We start from the raw sequence: 16,299 nt of genomic DNA, 5'->3' as shown, positions 1-16,299 counted from the left end.
TACCTATGATAGTTCCTTGATAGAGTAGTCCCTGCATTAGAGCCTTAGAAACAAGTAGAAATCAAAATAAATGAAAAAAACGGCGGCATGTCAGTCCTAGTGGTGGACTGTCACTATCACTACTGGGGTCACTATGGGGGACAACTATTACTACTGGAGCTACTATGGGGTTCACTATCACTACTGGGGTCACTATGGGAGGTACTATTACTACTAGAGCTACGATGAGGGTCACTATTAGTACTGTGGCCAGTATGGGGGGCACTATTACTACTAGAGCTACTATGGGGGTCACTGTTACTACTGGAGCAACTGTGGGAATCACTTTAACTACTCGGGCCACTATTACTACTAGGGCCACTATGGGTCAACTATTACTACTAGAGCTACTATGGGGGTCACTGTTACTACTGGAGCCAGTGTGGGAATCACTTTAACTACTGGGGCCACTATTACTACTAGGGCCACTATGGGTCAACTATTACTACTAGAGCTACTATGAGGGGCACTATTACTACTGGGCACACTGTGGGCATCACCATTACTACTGGGGCCACTGTGGGTATACTATTACTACTGGCGCCAGTATAGGAATGACTTTTATTACTGGGACCACTATGTGGGTTATTATTACTACTGGAACCAGTGTGGGCATCACTTTAACTATTGGGGCTACTATTACTACTAGGGCCACTATCGGTCAACTATTACTACTGGAGCTACTATGAGGGGCACTATTACTACTGGGCACACTGTGGGCATCACCATTACTACTGGGGCCAGTATAGGAATGACTTTTATTACTGGGACCACTGTGTGGGTTATTATTACTAATGGAAGCAGTGTGGGCATCACTTTTACTATTATTACTATAGGGATTCACTGTTATTACTAGGTCCACTATGGAGATTACTATTAGTACTGAAGCCAATACAGTAATGACTTTTACTACTGGGATGGCTATGGGGGGTCACTATTACTACTGGACACACTGTGGGCATCACCATTACTACTGCAGCCACTGTGAGCACCACCATTACTACTGTGGCCACTGTGGGCATACTATTACTACTGGGGCCAGTATAGGAATGACTTTTATTACTGGGACCACTGTGTGGGTTATTATTACTACTGGAACCAGTGTGGGCATCACTTTTACTACTGGGGCCACTATGGGCATCACTTTTACTACTGGGGCCACTATGGGCATCACTTTTACTATTATTACTATAGGGATTCACTGTTACTACTGGGTCCACTATGGAGATTACTATTAGTACTGGAGCCAGTATAGGAATGACTTTTACTACTGGGATGGCTATGGGGGGGGGGGGGGGGGGGGTCACTATCACTACTGGGCCAGTGTGGGGATCCCTTTTACCACTGGGGCCACAATTACTACTGGGGTCACTATGGGCATCACTATTACTACTGGGGTCACCATGTCACTATTACTATTGGGGCCACTGTGGTAGGGATCCCTTTTAATACTACTACTATGGGGGTCACTATTACTACTGGGGTCACTATTACTATTGGGGCCACTGTGGTAGGGATCCCTTTTAATACTATTACTATGGGGGTCACTGTTACTACTGGAGCCACTAATGGGGGCACTCTTACTACTTCATATACACTACTACATATTTTCACACAACTGAAAATACTCACATGTGAACGAACCCATTGAAATCTATGGGTTGTATTCGCTGCGTATTACGTGCGCACTTTTTGCACGTGTAATACGCAGCTTACATACACCCATGTGACCCGGCCTTAAAGCTGCCTGCATGTGTCCTGCATACTCTGCGGACGGTCCGCCCCGAGTACCTTGCATTAATAAGCAGGTAATGGCGCTGTGACTCACCCGTACACGGAGACTCCGGCGATTCCTCCAGGATGCGGTAAAATCCTTTATTACACAAGCAGCTGAAGGCGCCGGCGGCCGTCGTGTTGCTGTTGGGTGGGCAGACGTGGCACTGGGCAGTCATTGCATCTGGAGGACTGTAAGTCCCGGGTGGGCAGGCTGTTGAGGAAGGTCAGACGTTTAGAATCTGTTGACAAAACCAGACAGGTGCAGCAGAGCTGACAGCAGATTGTCAGATGTAGCAGAGTTGAGTTTGCTCAGATGGAGCAGAGTTGAGTTTGTTATATTCCACAATGCAAGGCGATGTGTTAGCTGCAGTTGCACACAGATAAAACCTCGTCCTTTAAGTGGGTTAGCAGAAGAATCAGCACACAACAAGTTCAGCTCTGCTATATCTGTACCTCACTGTATATTCCACTCTGGACACGGGGAGACGTTCTTCGGTTGCTTAGTTCTGTACATTAATAATCTAACAGCGTAATGAGGGAGGTCTGCAGTTTCTATGTTACTAGGTTTACAGATGCAGCAGAGCTGTGTTTGTCATATGTTAGAAGCCATGTGGATATTCCAATGTGATAATATGGATACCTGGCATGTTAGCTACTCTGTGACATGACCGCTTTGGCTCTGCTACATACATAAAACTTGGCTGCTTCTGCAGCTCTAATTCAGTGGACAGACTCATCTGTGCTACATCGGACAACCTCATGTCAACTACACTGAATGATCTCAGCTCTGCTACATCGGAAAAGCTTCTATGTTAGACAAGCTTAGCATCAGATAAACTCAACTCTACTACACCTGAGAAGCTCAGCGCTGTTACATCTATCAAACTTGGCTGTCCCACATAAAGCAACTACTTCTACAGACAAACTCAGCTCTACTGCATCTAACAAGTTCATCATTGTACATTTGACAAAGTCTGCTCAACTACACTGCATGAGCTTAGTACTACTCAAAACCTCAGCTCTGATTCATTTGACATACTTGGCCCCTCTACATGGAACACGGCTGTCACTGCTACATTAGATAAACTCAGCTCTGCTGTGCCTCAGAAGCTCAACACTGCTACATATGTCATACTTAGCTCCAACACATTAGACAGCTCATTGCCAGTCAGTGCAAAACTGTAACAAGTCTCCCTACTTTCATTTGACATTTTAATACCGGGGTCTTTCTATGTGGTCGAGGGGTCTTTTCGGGTCCCAGGTTTGACGATTACCTCTGCCCTTGTTTGTTGCATTCTAGAAGCTCAGCTTACTTACATCTGACAAATTTAACATTTCTACATCTGACAAAGTCCGCTCAACTACAACAAATCAATTTCAGCTCTGCTATTTTAGACAAGCCTTATATTTACCTGGAATTAGGCGTCTACTTGATACCTCCAGATATTACTGTCTGTCTTTTTGGTGCCCTAATTATTAGGGACTATTTTGTTTTTTGTATGTGCCCCCACGTTATGTGTTTTTAAGCTTTTTCTATTAAAATTGTAAGTTTTAGTCCCAACTGTGAAGGGTTATTTTAGACAACCCTACCAGCATATCCCAAAAATTCATTTCTGCAACAAGCTTAGCTCTGCTACTTTGACAAACGTAGAATTCCTACATCTAACCAACTCAGCTTTGCTATATCTGACCAACTCAGCTCTGCTATATCTGACCAACTCAGCTCTGCTATATCTGACCAACTCAGCTTTGCTATATCTGACCAACTCAGCTTTGCTATATCTGACCAACTCAACTCTCCTATATCTGACCAACTCAGCTCTACTATACCTGACTAACCCAGCTCTACTACATCTGACCAACTCAGCTGTACTATATCTGACCAACTCAACTCTACTATACCTAACCAACCCAACTTTACTATATCTGGCCAACTCGTTTTACTATATCTTACCAACTCAGCTCTACTATATCTGACTAATTCAGCTCTACTATATAGGACAAACTCAGCTCTACTATATCTGACCAACACAGCTCTACTATATCTGACCAACTCAGCTCTTCTATATCTGACCAACTCAGCTCTACTATACCTAACCAACTCAGCTCTACTATATCTGACCAACTCAGTTCTACTATACCTGACCAACTCAGCTCTTCTATATCTGACCAACTCAGCTCTACTATATCTGACCAACTCAGCTCTACTATATCTGACCAACTCAGCTCTACTATATCTGACCAACTCAGCTCTGCTATGTCTGAATCATACAGTGCAGAAAAAAAAGTTAAACGTTCCACAAAACGTTCTTTCCAGCTCCCGGAATTAGGCCACATTTGTAAATCTGGGTCTCAGGGCGATGGAGCCTCCTGTAAATAAGTGGGCAGTGCCAGGACGCGGCCGCCCGGGATTCCCTCGCTGCTTCGGCATTAATTAACGCTCCGTCTGCGGAGCTTCCATAGTCGGTGGGATGTATCTGGGAGATGGGTCAGGGGAAGCTTTCCATCTGAGTGATCGCCAATGACCGGGGGGCCGCGCCGGCGTAACCGTCTATACTCAACGGTCTCTAATTATAGCGATTAATACAAGGTTCATTGGAAATCAATGTAAACTGTGAAACCTCGGACCTCTTCATTAAGCTTGTAGCTGCTGATGGTCTCCCTTAAAGGGGAACTCCCGTTTATTATCCTATCGCCTGTACTTCTGATATTCTGCGCCGATGGATTTAGATATACACCGACATGCCAAAAGTCATGGGACAGGAACTAATATCATATAGCCGCCCCCTCTAGTCTGGTAAACTGCTGCAACTCAAATTGGCATTGATTCTGTAAGGGGGAAGCACTCCCTGCCCTCCTCCTTATAGCTGACAACTATGCTTATCCCCCTCCATCGGGCACCAGTCCCCCTGAACCACGTCTGGGGAGGGGAACAAAAGCAGACGTTGTAGACAGTAAGCCAGAGTGCCTTATATTGTGGCCTCGCAGGAGGATGGAGAGGGGGTTCCACCCCAGTGACGATGTGGGCGGTGATGCAATTAGTGTGCCACCGCCCAGAAGATCCGGCCCCAAGTGTATGAGGCTAGGCCCAGCCCCTCCCCTGAGGTGCAGGAGGAAGTTTGGCGCCCTTCAGGCATGATATATAGGGATCTGTGCTGCGTCACAGACAGTCCCTGAGCCGATGCAGCAGATCTGATTGTGTGGGCAGCCCCTAGAGAAGCCCACAGCGCATGGGAAGAGAGGCGCCCTTCCAGTCATGGCTGTTCACTGTGGAGATGGTGCAGAAGAATCACCATGGAAGCGGCAGCTGGGAAGCAAAGAGATGGTCAGCAAGCGTGAGCAGACTACTACCCCCTGGTACCCTGGCCAGGGTGGGGGTAAATGGACTCACGGAACTGTAACATAGTAATCGGGGTTATGATGCCATAGCTAATAGTAGAGCAAAGGGTTAATTTGTTAAATAGGTTATGGTGTTATGTAAAGTAAGGTGACCAGACGGCCCGATTCAGGCGGGACAGTCCTGCTTTGGGACCCTGCATCCTGCTTTCCCCAGGGTCCCTAAGCGGGACAGTCTTTTGTGCTGCTTTCAGGACGTCTGTCCCCTTTTCAAGAAGTCTGGTCACCATGAAGGTGATTACTAGCCGGAGTGCTGCAGCTTCCTGGCTGCTAATCATTCAATGGAGCTGCTGCAGGATGCACACACCAACATGTGTACACCCGGGATCATCCTCCCCTGACCTCTCCTCCTTGGTTCCGCAGGAGGAGAGGAGAGAAGGAGTTCAGGCGCACACACTTCAGCAGTGCTGAGAAGAAGAGCAGCAGTGCTTTAAAGATTAGGAGAAGGTTAGTATATCGGTCTCAGGGGGGCTCTATTACTACTGGGGCCACTGTGGGGGGTCACTATTACTACTGAGGTCATTGTGGGGTCACTATTATTACTGCAGCCACTGTGGGGTCACTATTACTACTGGGGCCACTGTTGAGGAAACTATTACTACTGGGGCCACTGTTGAGGAAACTATTACTACTGGGGCCACTGTGGGGGTCACAATTACTACTGGTGCCACTGTGGGGGACACTATTACTACTGGGGCCACTGTTGAGGAAACTATTACTACTGGGGCCACTGTTGAGGAAACTATTACTACTGGGGCCACTGTGGGGGTCACTATTACTACTGGGGCTACTGTGGGGGTCACTATTACTACTGGGGCTACTGTAGGGGATACTATTACTACTGAGGCCACTATAAAGGTCACTTAGTAATTAGGGGCCACTGTGGGGGGTCACTATTACTACTGGGGCTACTGTAGGGGATACTATTACTATTGGGGCCACTGTGCGCGTCACTATTACTACTGAGGTCATTGTGGGGGTCACTATTACTACTGGGGCCGATATAGGGGACACTCTGCACGTGGCAGCATACTTCAAGCTGACTTACGGTATGTTTACACGTAATGCTGTGAATACTTAACTGATTGCCAGTCAAAATGCTCACCCAAAATGCTCACCAATGTACGGATTGTGACTGTTTTTTGGATGCAGAAATACTACGGAATTTGCTCCCTGCCTATTTTGAAACTGCCCTGCACTTTTTATAACGATAGAGGTAAAATTATACATCATGATAAGCCCCGCCCCTTACCACACCTCTCTGTCCGCTTTGACCCTGGGGAAATCTGGTCACCTTATGTAAAGTATTGTGCATGGATTGGAATGCAGATATGTGATGCATATTATACTGAAGGAATTGTGATGGCGCAGCACGGCACGCAGGAGATGACACAGCAGGCAAAATGTAGAGTACTGTGTAATATACTAGTGTGATAACGTGACGACTTCTGGAGATATGGATGACGTCTAAGATGTGTGACTCGTTCAGCAATTAAGGCATGCTGCTCCATTTGAGTTCGGGGTCTACAGGCCGTACGATGGTGTGTTTAGCAGTTACACCATAAGTAATGAGATGCAAAATTATGCTGATGAGGAGCACTGTGTGCCTTGTTATTGCCAAGAGGAACTATAGAGGGACAGAACAAGATGTATCTGTCAGCGAAAGACGCTAAACGAAGTACTGTTACTTTAAGTAAGAGAGTTCATGCTACCTGTTTATTACATACCATATAAACTAAGTGAGGAGACTCAAATGGCCATGCACGCTCCTCTGGGTAATATGCAAATAAGGGAGATGGAATAAATCCTCCACAGTGCCACCTATTGAAACCCAGAGGAGAGTGCATGGCCATTTGAGTCTCCTCACTTAGTTTATAGTATATAGTTGTTCTCCATAAGGAGAAACGATAGCGTTTCTGACCCCTGTCCCAGGCCTCTCACTAGCAAAGCCAGACTCCTACTGTATACTGATGAAGGGCAAAAACCCTGAAACAGCTGTCTGTACATGGAGTCTGTCTTTGCTTTTAATTCCCGGCCATTGTAACAAGACTTGTATAAAAAGTCCGTCTTTGACTTGAAGGAATGCTGCCTTTCAGTAGGTGGCACTGTGGAGGATTAATTCTATCTCCCTTATTTGCATATTACCCAGAGGAGCGTGCATGGCCATTTGAGTCTCCTCACTTAGTTTATAGTATATAGTTGCTCTCCCTAAGGAGAAAATATAGCGTTTCAGTCACACACTGAATTGGATCCAGACAGAGCGCTGCACAGCACACAAACAGACTAAAGAATCACCCACACCCAGGAATGGGCGTGACCAGATTATATATCCTCACATCATGGCTCATTGGCCAAACAGGGGACACACCTCTCTGTTGACCAATCAGTCCATACACCACAGTGGAGAGGAAGGCCTCAGTAAGGTATTTCTAACAGACAATGTAACAGGGACCTCTTGCAGCGACAGGTATAAGGCAAACAACAGAGTTGAAGTCATAGCCACGTGGACCAGGCTGATGTAGTAACGCCACCCTGGTTGAAGTGCCTGTTATGGATGGCACACTAACAGGTTCCATTTGCCCAATTGGATCTGTTTTCCTTCCTCTGTAATGACCCAAAGTGCTAAGTAGAACTAACCCTAAGTAAATATGCAACATTCAGATAAGGGCTCAGTCACACGGGCGCATCGGCACCCGTACACCGGCGCCGATGCGCCCGTGTGACAGACAGTTAGAAGACGGCCGTCTCTCTCCAGCGCTGATCATAGAACACATGACCGGCAATGGAGCCGGTCACATGTTCTTCCTCCCGGCGCTGCAGAGAGACGGCCGTCTTCAGGTACAACCATCTGCTGGCTGCAGTAACACGGGAGCTGATGCGCCCGTGTGACTGAGCCCTAATACTTTGAGACAACACACCTAATACCGCCATATAGTTCCAACATAAAACTACCACATTCATTTGCGCCCTAAAACAGGCGGTGACAAAGAGCACACGAGAAAACTCGTCCCGAGAGGCATGATGGGAAGGATCCCTACCGAACCTGCAGCCATTGATTTTGATAGGAAACATGGCAGAAATGGCTGAATGTTCTTCCCTCTCTAGAGATAATGGAATTGTAATTTTCGCAGCACATTGTCCGTTTCTTTGGCGTTGTAGCCGCCGTGACATTTTATTCTTCAGAGAAGCAGAAATCTGTTCACGCTTTGGGGCCTATGACCTAGATTCCTCATCGGGAGAGAAATGTTTAAGGCTTCGTTTTTTTTTTCTCTTGCCATAGGGAATACAGGAAAAAAAGAAGTGGACCGTATACTGCCTGATGTTGTAATCATGTAAAGCAGCACGGGGATGAATATTTCATAGTGAAAAGTGTATTTTAAACACCACGTAGGTCTGTCTGATACATCCAGATCTATGTGTCAAAATTAGACCGTGGGGGAGGGGTATGAAAGTGCGAACTTACAACAGAAAAGTTCAGGGAACTCATAATGGAAGAGTTAGCATGTGAAAAATGGAGGGCCTGGTGCGTCCGTGTATTAGCCAGACAGCCAAATGATTTCAATTAATAATGTGTAATACTTCATTCCCCCTGCGGAGGTGCTGTAGGGGAATCGCACACTTGGGGCCAAGTTCTTTTGCAAATTAAGACTAAGAACTGTAGGAAGATGTGATCTGCTTATTTTTGGGGAACCATTTAAATAAAAAGGGATTGTAAAAAGCGGGGAACCCATACTGGATGCTTTTCCACTGCTCGGTGTTATAATTATGTGCTCTTTTGCCCGCTGGAGTCACCTTTCTGTTTCTCCTAGACACAATTTTGCTGGTAACTAGTCGATGCTGTTGTAGCCCATCCGTGCCAAGGTATGATGCGTTGTGTGTTTTGCAATTGGAGTATCAGCCTAGTATTCAGCTTTGGTTGCCTTGACTGTGCTGCATCTGTTGGTCAGAATGATTCCTGACATCCTCCTCTGACCCATTTCAGTGATTAGCTGTTTCCATCCAAATGATCCACTTTCACTGGATGTTCTTCCTCAATTACACCATTCTCAGTATACTCTCTACGCCGCTGCATGAGAAAACCCCACGGGGTTGGCAGTGACATCCTGGACCCCGCTAGACTAGCATCGATGACCTGGCCTCGTTGAAAGCTGTTGGTGTGCCTCAAGGAGCTAATGATGAACCATCTGGTAGGCAGTAGGTGTGACCCGGCGAACATGGGAAGTCAAGTACTGCGATTTACGTGAGACTACCAATGTTAATAATGAAACATGGCATAGTGTTCACATGTATTGCAACTTTTGTTTATTTTTCAGCAAAAGGGACAAAGGGAGCAGCAGGTTCCCCATTTAGGGACTCATATGGGACTGAACCACAACTACAATTTGGAATTAGCCCCAAAGTGACCAACCTATTTTGAGCTTTAGGCCTCGTTCACACGGGCGACACGGCATCGACACGAGAAAATCACAGCAATATCACATCGTTAGTATGTGCGATATCACTGTGGTTTCTCGCGGTGATACCGTGACTTTATAGCACCACATGCGAGGATTTACAAGGGGGGCCCAAAATATAAACCCTTGAAAATAAGCCCGAACGGCAGAAATAAATAAGTATACATTACCTTAGAAGCGCTGTCCAGGGCTCCGCTGCAGCTTCCTTCCATCCCTGACACTGGTCTTCTTCATTTCTTCTGGCCGGGGATTGAAAAATCCCCGCCTCCTGGAAGTGCTGGCTGTAATTGGCTGACACTTAGCCAATCAGAGCCAGCGCTCAATGAATGGCTGTGATTGATTCATCGAGCACTGGCTGTGATTAGCTAAGCGTTAGCCAATCAGAGCAGCATTTCCAGGAGGCGGTGATTTTTAAATCCCTGACTAGAAGAGATGAAAGAGAATAGTGCCAGGAACAGAGGAGAAGAAGCAGCCAGGCTGACAGCGCTTCTTAGGTTATGTATACTGTTTTTTTAAATTTTTTCCTGCAGCTAGGGCGTAGGTTATGGCTTTGAAAGTAGGATTTCCTACTGTCAAAGTTGCATCGCATCGCACGAAAATTTTCATGCGATGCGATGCAACAGAGGAGAAGGCTTCATAGGGGAACATTAGCTTCAAAACTCCACAAATCATGTGCATGTCGCCGGACCCACGAGGTTTTTGTGTCGGGATGTCGCATGCTACAAAACATCGCAGGTGTGAAGGAACCCATAGGAAAGCATGGGCTTCACATACATGTGGTTTGTAGCAACGCTACAAAATCGCGTGTCTTTGTCGCCTGTGTGAACGAATCCTTAAGGACAAACGCTTTTCATAGTCGCACTGCAAGAGCAATAGCTTGCTGACATGGCCGTGTGAGGCTTGTTTTTAGTTGGATGACTTGTATTTCTTAGTGGCGGCACTCTGGGGTCCATAAAATGTGCGGTAGAATTCTATTACCGTATTTTTCGCTTTATAAGACGCACTTTTTCCGCCTCCAAAGCGGGGGTAGGGGAAAGTTCCTGCGTCTTATAGAGCGAATGTGCCGAAAATTCGTTCCGATTGCCATTATTAGCGCGAATTTAACGCGCGAGCGCGATTTATTTAGCGCGATTGCGCGTTAAACTCGCAATCGCACGAACAAATGTGTGACCAGTCTCCTCCCCACTGCCACCCATACATACCTCTGATTGGTCGTGAGCGCTGGCGGGTACTACTGCTGCTCCCCACCTCCACCAAACGGTTTCCTCCTTCCTCCTGCTGCACACAAGCGCCGCTGTGGCATGGAGCGCCGGTTTTTCAGACCTCTGCTGCTCCCTCTGCTCCGTCGCCCGGCACTAACCCTGCGCTGTCCGTGGGTCAGTTCAAATTTTTTTTCCCCTATTTTCCCGCTCTAAAACGGGGGTGCGTCCTATAGACCGGTGCGTCTAATAGAACGATAAATACGGTACATTTTGGGGGGAAAGAACACATCAGTTCCGCCATTGTTTTTGGCTTCTGTTTTCACGGCAGTTCATGGCATTTGGTAAAAATAACATGATAAGTTTCTTATCTGATCGGCACGATTACTGCGCTACCAAGTTTTTATAGAGATTTCTTAATACTATATATAGTATATACTTAATATCACAAAAGAATACGTTTGTAAAGGAGATTGTTATTTCTCCATCAGTGGAGTTCTGGGAGGTCTTGTTTTTTTGATGGAAGAGTTGTAGTTTTTATTAGTACCAGTTTTAGGCACTTGGGACTTTTGATCGTTTTTTAATTGCGTTTTTTGGGAGGCAAACAAAAGAAAACTTTTTTGCACTTTTTTTAATGGTTTTTATGGTGTGAGATAACTACCAAAATATTGTCATTGTTTGGGTCATTACGAATGCAGTAGTACCTATTATGTGCTGCTTTTAAATTGTATTTTATCCATTTAAAAAGGGTATTTGTGGAGAAAAATGTGTATTTTTTTAAAACTGGATTAAAAAAAAAAAATCTAACGTTAGTGAACTTTCTTAACACAATTTTTCAGTCCGACAAGAGGACTTGAAGATGTGATTGTTGAATCGCTAGGATAGTACACTGCATTACTTATGTAGTGCATTCTACAACGCCTATGACATCAGCCTATTAAACTCCATCAGAGGCGGGGTCTAATAGGCTGAGTTACATGGCGAATATTTTCAGGCCTTTGTCAGGTTTCTGGCTACTATTGGAACCCATTGGTACTTTCCAATTGCATTGTAGGGTGCCGATGGGTGACAGGAGGAGCCTCTTCCTCCTTCTGTCATCTACTTACATGCTGCAGTTGGTATTGATTATGACATGTAAGGTGTTAAACTGCCAGGATCTGAGGTTTCTCCATTCCTGGCTGTTAGAGCAGGAGCCTGGCTGTCCGTAGTCAGGCAAGCCACCCCCTTAAAAAGACGTATGTGCAGGTTTAAAGCCCATTAGTGAGCGCTGTAAAAAGATGTATTGGCAGTCAGCAAGGGGTTAAAATACAACTAGTAACTCGGGAAGTGTCTTATTTTGTGTCTAGGTAATAGAAAACAAAACATTTAAGGGCAGCGATGTGTAATTTGCTGTAAAACAGAATGCGGTCTTATGGGGGTCTGTAAGGTTATTTATCTTCCTACCAGGGTCCCTCGTTTAGAGCCCCTCCTCCTCCTCTTCAGTGGGTGTATTTGTCATGTGAAATCCGCACAAATTCTAGGTCAATTGGAAATCTTTCAGCAATTTCAGCTTTATAGAAAGGATATTCGATGTGTGAGGAGGGATACATAGAGCATGGTGTGTGAGAGCGCTAACAGGAGAGAAGCATTTGGAGATGCTAGGATTATTTCGCCAAAGGCAGAGTGCGCCGCTGAGTGTCTTTTCTTGCCGGCAGTATGTGTGCCGATACGTGTTTACTGCACCCTAAGATTCATCAGAGACAAGAAATCTGAGAGCAAAGTCATGAGAAAGAAGGGGAAAAGTGCCGGAGGAACGAAAAATACTATAAAGCTCCAGCGTAATAACAATGTATCCTACGTAACAATAATGTAACAAGTCGCTGCACTATAAGAACCGCGTGTATCCCCAACCTCACACCACGGCGTGTTCATCACCAGCACTTATACACACCGCCTCCCTACCCATTATACAAGGGGAATCTCTGAACATACTTTGACACTCTTTACTTTGCTACTCTTGTATCACTTGTTTTACAGCAGTATTATAGTAGTTATATTCTTGTACATAGGGGGCAGTATTATAGTGGTTATATTCTTGTACATAGGAGGCAGTATTATAGTAGTTATATTCTTGTACATAGGAGGCAGTATTATAGTAGTTATATTCTTGTACATAGGAGCAGTATTATAGTAGTTATATTCTTGTACATAGGGGGCAGTATTATAGTAGTTATATTCTTGTACATAGGAGGCAGTATTATAGTAGTTATATTCTTGTACATAGGGGCAGTATTATAGTAGTTATATTCTTGTACATATGAGGCAGTATTATAATAGTTATATTCTTTTACATAGTAGGCAGTATTATAGTAGTTATATTCTTGTACATAGGGGGCAGTATTATAGTAGTTATATTCTTGTACATAGGAGGCAGTATTATAGTAGTTATATTCTTGTACATAGGAGCAGTATTATAGTAGTTATATTCTTGTACATATGAGGCAGTATTATAGTACTTATATTCTTGTACATAGGAGGCAGTATTATAGTAGTTATATTCTTGTACATAGGGGGCAGTATTATAGTAGTTATATTCTTGTACATAGGAGGCAGTATTATAATAGTTATATTCTTTTACATAGTAGGCAGTATTATAGTAGTTATATTCTTGTGCATAGGGGGCAGTATTATAGTAGTTATATTCTTGTACATAGGAGGCAGTATTATAGTAGTTATATTCTTGTACATAGGAGGCAGTATTATAGTAGTTATATTCTTGTACATAGGAGCAGTATTATAGTAGTTATATTCTTGTACATATGAGGCAGTATTATAGTACTTATATTCTTGTACATAGGAGGCAGTATTATAGTAGTTATATTCTTGTACATAGGGGGCAGTATTATAGTAGTTATATTCTTGTACATAGGAGCAGTATTATAGTAGTTATATTCTTGTACATATGAGGCAGTATTATAGTACTTATATTCTTGTACATAGGAGGCAGTATTATAATAGTTATATTCTTTTACATAGTAGGCAGTATTATAGTGGTTATATTCTTGTACATAGGAGGCAGTATTATAGTAGTTATATTCTTGTACATAGGAGGCAGTATTATAGTAGTTATATTCTTGTACATAGGAGCAGTATTATAGTAGTTATATTCTTGTACATATGAGGCAGTATTATAGTACTTATATTCTTGTACATAGGAGGCAGTATTATAGTAGTTATATTCTTGTACATAGGGGGCAGTATTATAGTAGTTATATTCTTGTACATAGGGGGCAGTATTATAGTAGTTATATTCTTGTACATAGGGGGCAGTATTATAGTAGTTATATTCTTGTACATAGGGGCAGTAGTATAGTAGTTATATTCTTGTACATAGGAGCAGTATTATAGTAGTTATATTCTTGTACATAGGAGGCAGTATTATAGTAGTTATATTCTTGTACATAGGAGGCAGTATTATAGTAGTTATATTCTTGTACATAGGGGGCAGTATTATAGTAGTTATATTCTTGTACATAGGGGGCAGTATTATAGTAGTTATATTCTTGTACAAAGGGAGCAGTATTATAGTAGTTATATTCTTGTACATAGGAGGCAGTATTATAGTGGTTATATCCTTGTACATAGGGGGCATTATTATAGTAGTTATATTCTTGTACATAGGGGTCAGTATTATAGTAGTTATATTCTTGTACATAGGAGCAGTATTATAGTAGTTATATTCTTGTACATAGGGGGCAGTATTATAGTAGTTATATTCTTGTACATAGGGGGCATTATTATAGTAGTTATATTCTTGTACATAGGAGGCAGTATTATAGTAGTTATATTCTTGTAACTAGGGGCAGTATTATAGTAGTTATATTCTTGTACATAGGAGCAGTATTATAGCAGTTATATTCTTGTACATAGGGGGCAGTATTATAGTAGTTATATACTTGTATATAAGAGCAGTTTTATAGTAGTTATATACTTGTATATAGAGGGCAGTATTATAGTAGTTATATTCTTGTAACTAGGGGCAGTATTATAGTAGTTATATTCTTGTACATATGAGGCAGTATTATAGTAGTTATATTCTTGTACATACGAGGCAGTATTATAGTAGTTATATTCTTGTACATAGGAGCAGTATTATAGTAGTTATATTCTTGTACATATGAGGCAGTATTATAGTACTTATATTCTTGTACATAGGAGGCAGTATTATAGTAGTTATATTCTTGTACATAGGGGGCAGTATTATAGTAGTTATATTCTTGTACATAGGGGGCAGTATTATAGTAGTTATATTCTTGTACATAGGGGGCAGTATTATAGTAGTTATATTCTTGTACATAGGGGGCAGTAGTATAGTAGTTATATTCTTGTACATAGGAGCAGTATTATAGTAGTTATATTCTTGTACATAGGAGGCAGTATTATAGTAGTTATATTCTTGTACATAGGAGGCAGTATTATAGTAGTTATATTCTTGAACATAGGGGGCAGTATTATAGTAGTTATATTCTTGTACATAGGAGGCAGTATTATAGTAGTTATATTCTTGTACATAGGGGTCAGTATTATAGTAGTTATATTCTTGTACATAGGAGCAGTATTATAGTAGTTATATTCTTGTACATAGGGGGCAGTATTATAGTAGTTATATTCTTGTACATAGGGGGCATTATTATAGTAGTTATATTCTTGTACATAGGAGGCAGTATTATAGTAGTTATATTCTTGTACATAGGGGTCAGTATTATAGTAGTTATATTCTTGTACATAGGAGCAGTATTATAGTAGTTATATTCTTGTACATAGGGGGCAGTATTATAGTAGTTATATACTTGTACATAAGAGCAGTATTATAGTAGTTATATACTTGCATATAGAGGGCAGTATTATAGTACTTATATTCTTGTAACTAGGGGCAGTATTATAGTAGTTATATTCTTGTACATAGGAGCAGTATTATAGTAGTTATATTCTTGTACATAGGGGGCAGTATTATAGTAGTTATATACTTGTACATAAGAGCAGTATTATAGTAGTTATATTCTTGTAACTAGGGGCAGTATTATAGTAGTTATATTCTTGTACATAGGTGGCAGTATTATAGTAGTCATATTCTTGTACATAGGGGGCAGTATTAAAGTAGTTATATTCTTGTACATAGGGGGCAGTATTATTGTAGTTATATTCTTGTACATAGGAGCAGTATTATAGTAGTTATATTCTTGTACATAGGGGGCAGTATTATTGTAGTTATATTCTTGTACATAGGAGCAGTATTATAGTAGTTATATTCTTGTACATAGGTGGCAGTATTATAGTAGTCATATTCTTGTACATAGGGGGCAGTATTAAAGTAGTTATATTCTTGTACATAGGGGGCAGTATTATTGTAGTTATATTCTTGTACATAGGAGCAGTATTATAGTAGTTATATTCTT

General features: G+C 42.6%; 1 protein-coding gene across 1 annotated transcript in view; it reads right to left on the bottom strand.

Annotated features, from left to right (window-relative positions):
* Nucleotides 1–16,299, bottom strand: part of LOC136626693 (ephrin type-B receptor 5-like) — an 81,488-nt gene that overhangs the window by 52,235 nt on the left and 12,954 nt on the right. Inside the window, exon 4 of the mRNA XM_066601711.1 lies at nt 1,868–2,026. Coding sequence (XP_066457808.1) covers nt 1,868–2,026 — 159 coding nt within the window. The remainder of the gene's footprint in view (nt 1–1,867; nt 2,027–16,299) is intronic.

This window comes from Eleutherodactylus coqui, chromosome 4 (genome assembly GCF_035609145.1).
Source record: "Eleutherodactylus coqui strain aEleCoq1 chromosome 4, aEleCoq1.hap1, whole genome shotgun sequence".
Lineage (NCBI taxonomy): Eukaryota > Metazoa > Chordata > Amphibia > Anura > Eleutherodactylidae > Eleutherodactylus > Eleutherodactylus coqui.
Note: the sequence above shows the minus strand (reverse complement) of the source record. Positions and strands in the feature narration are given on the sequence as shown.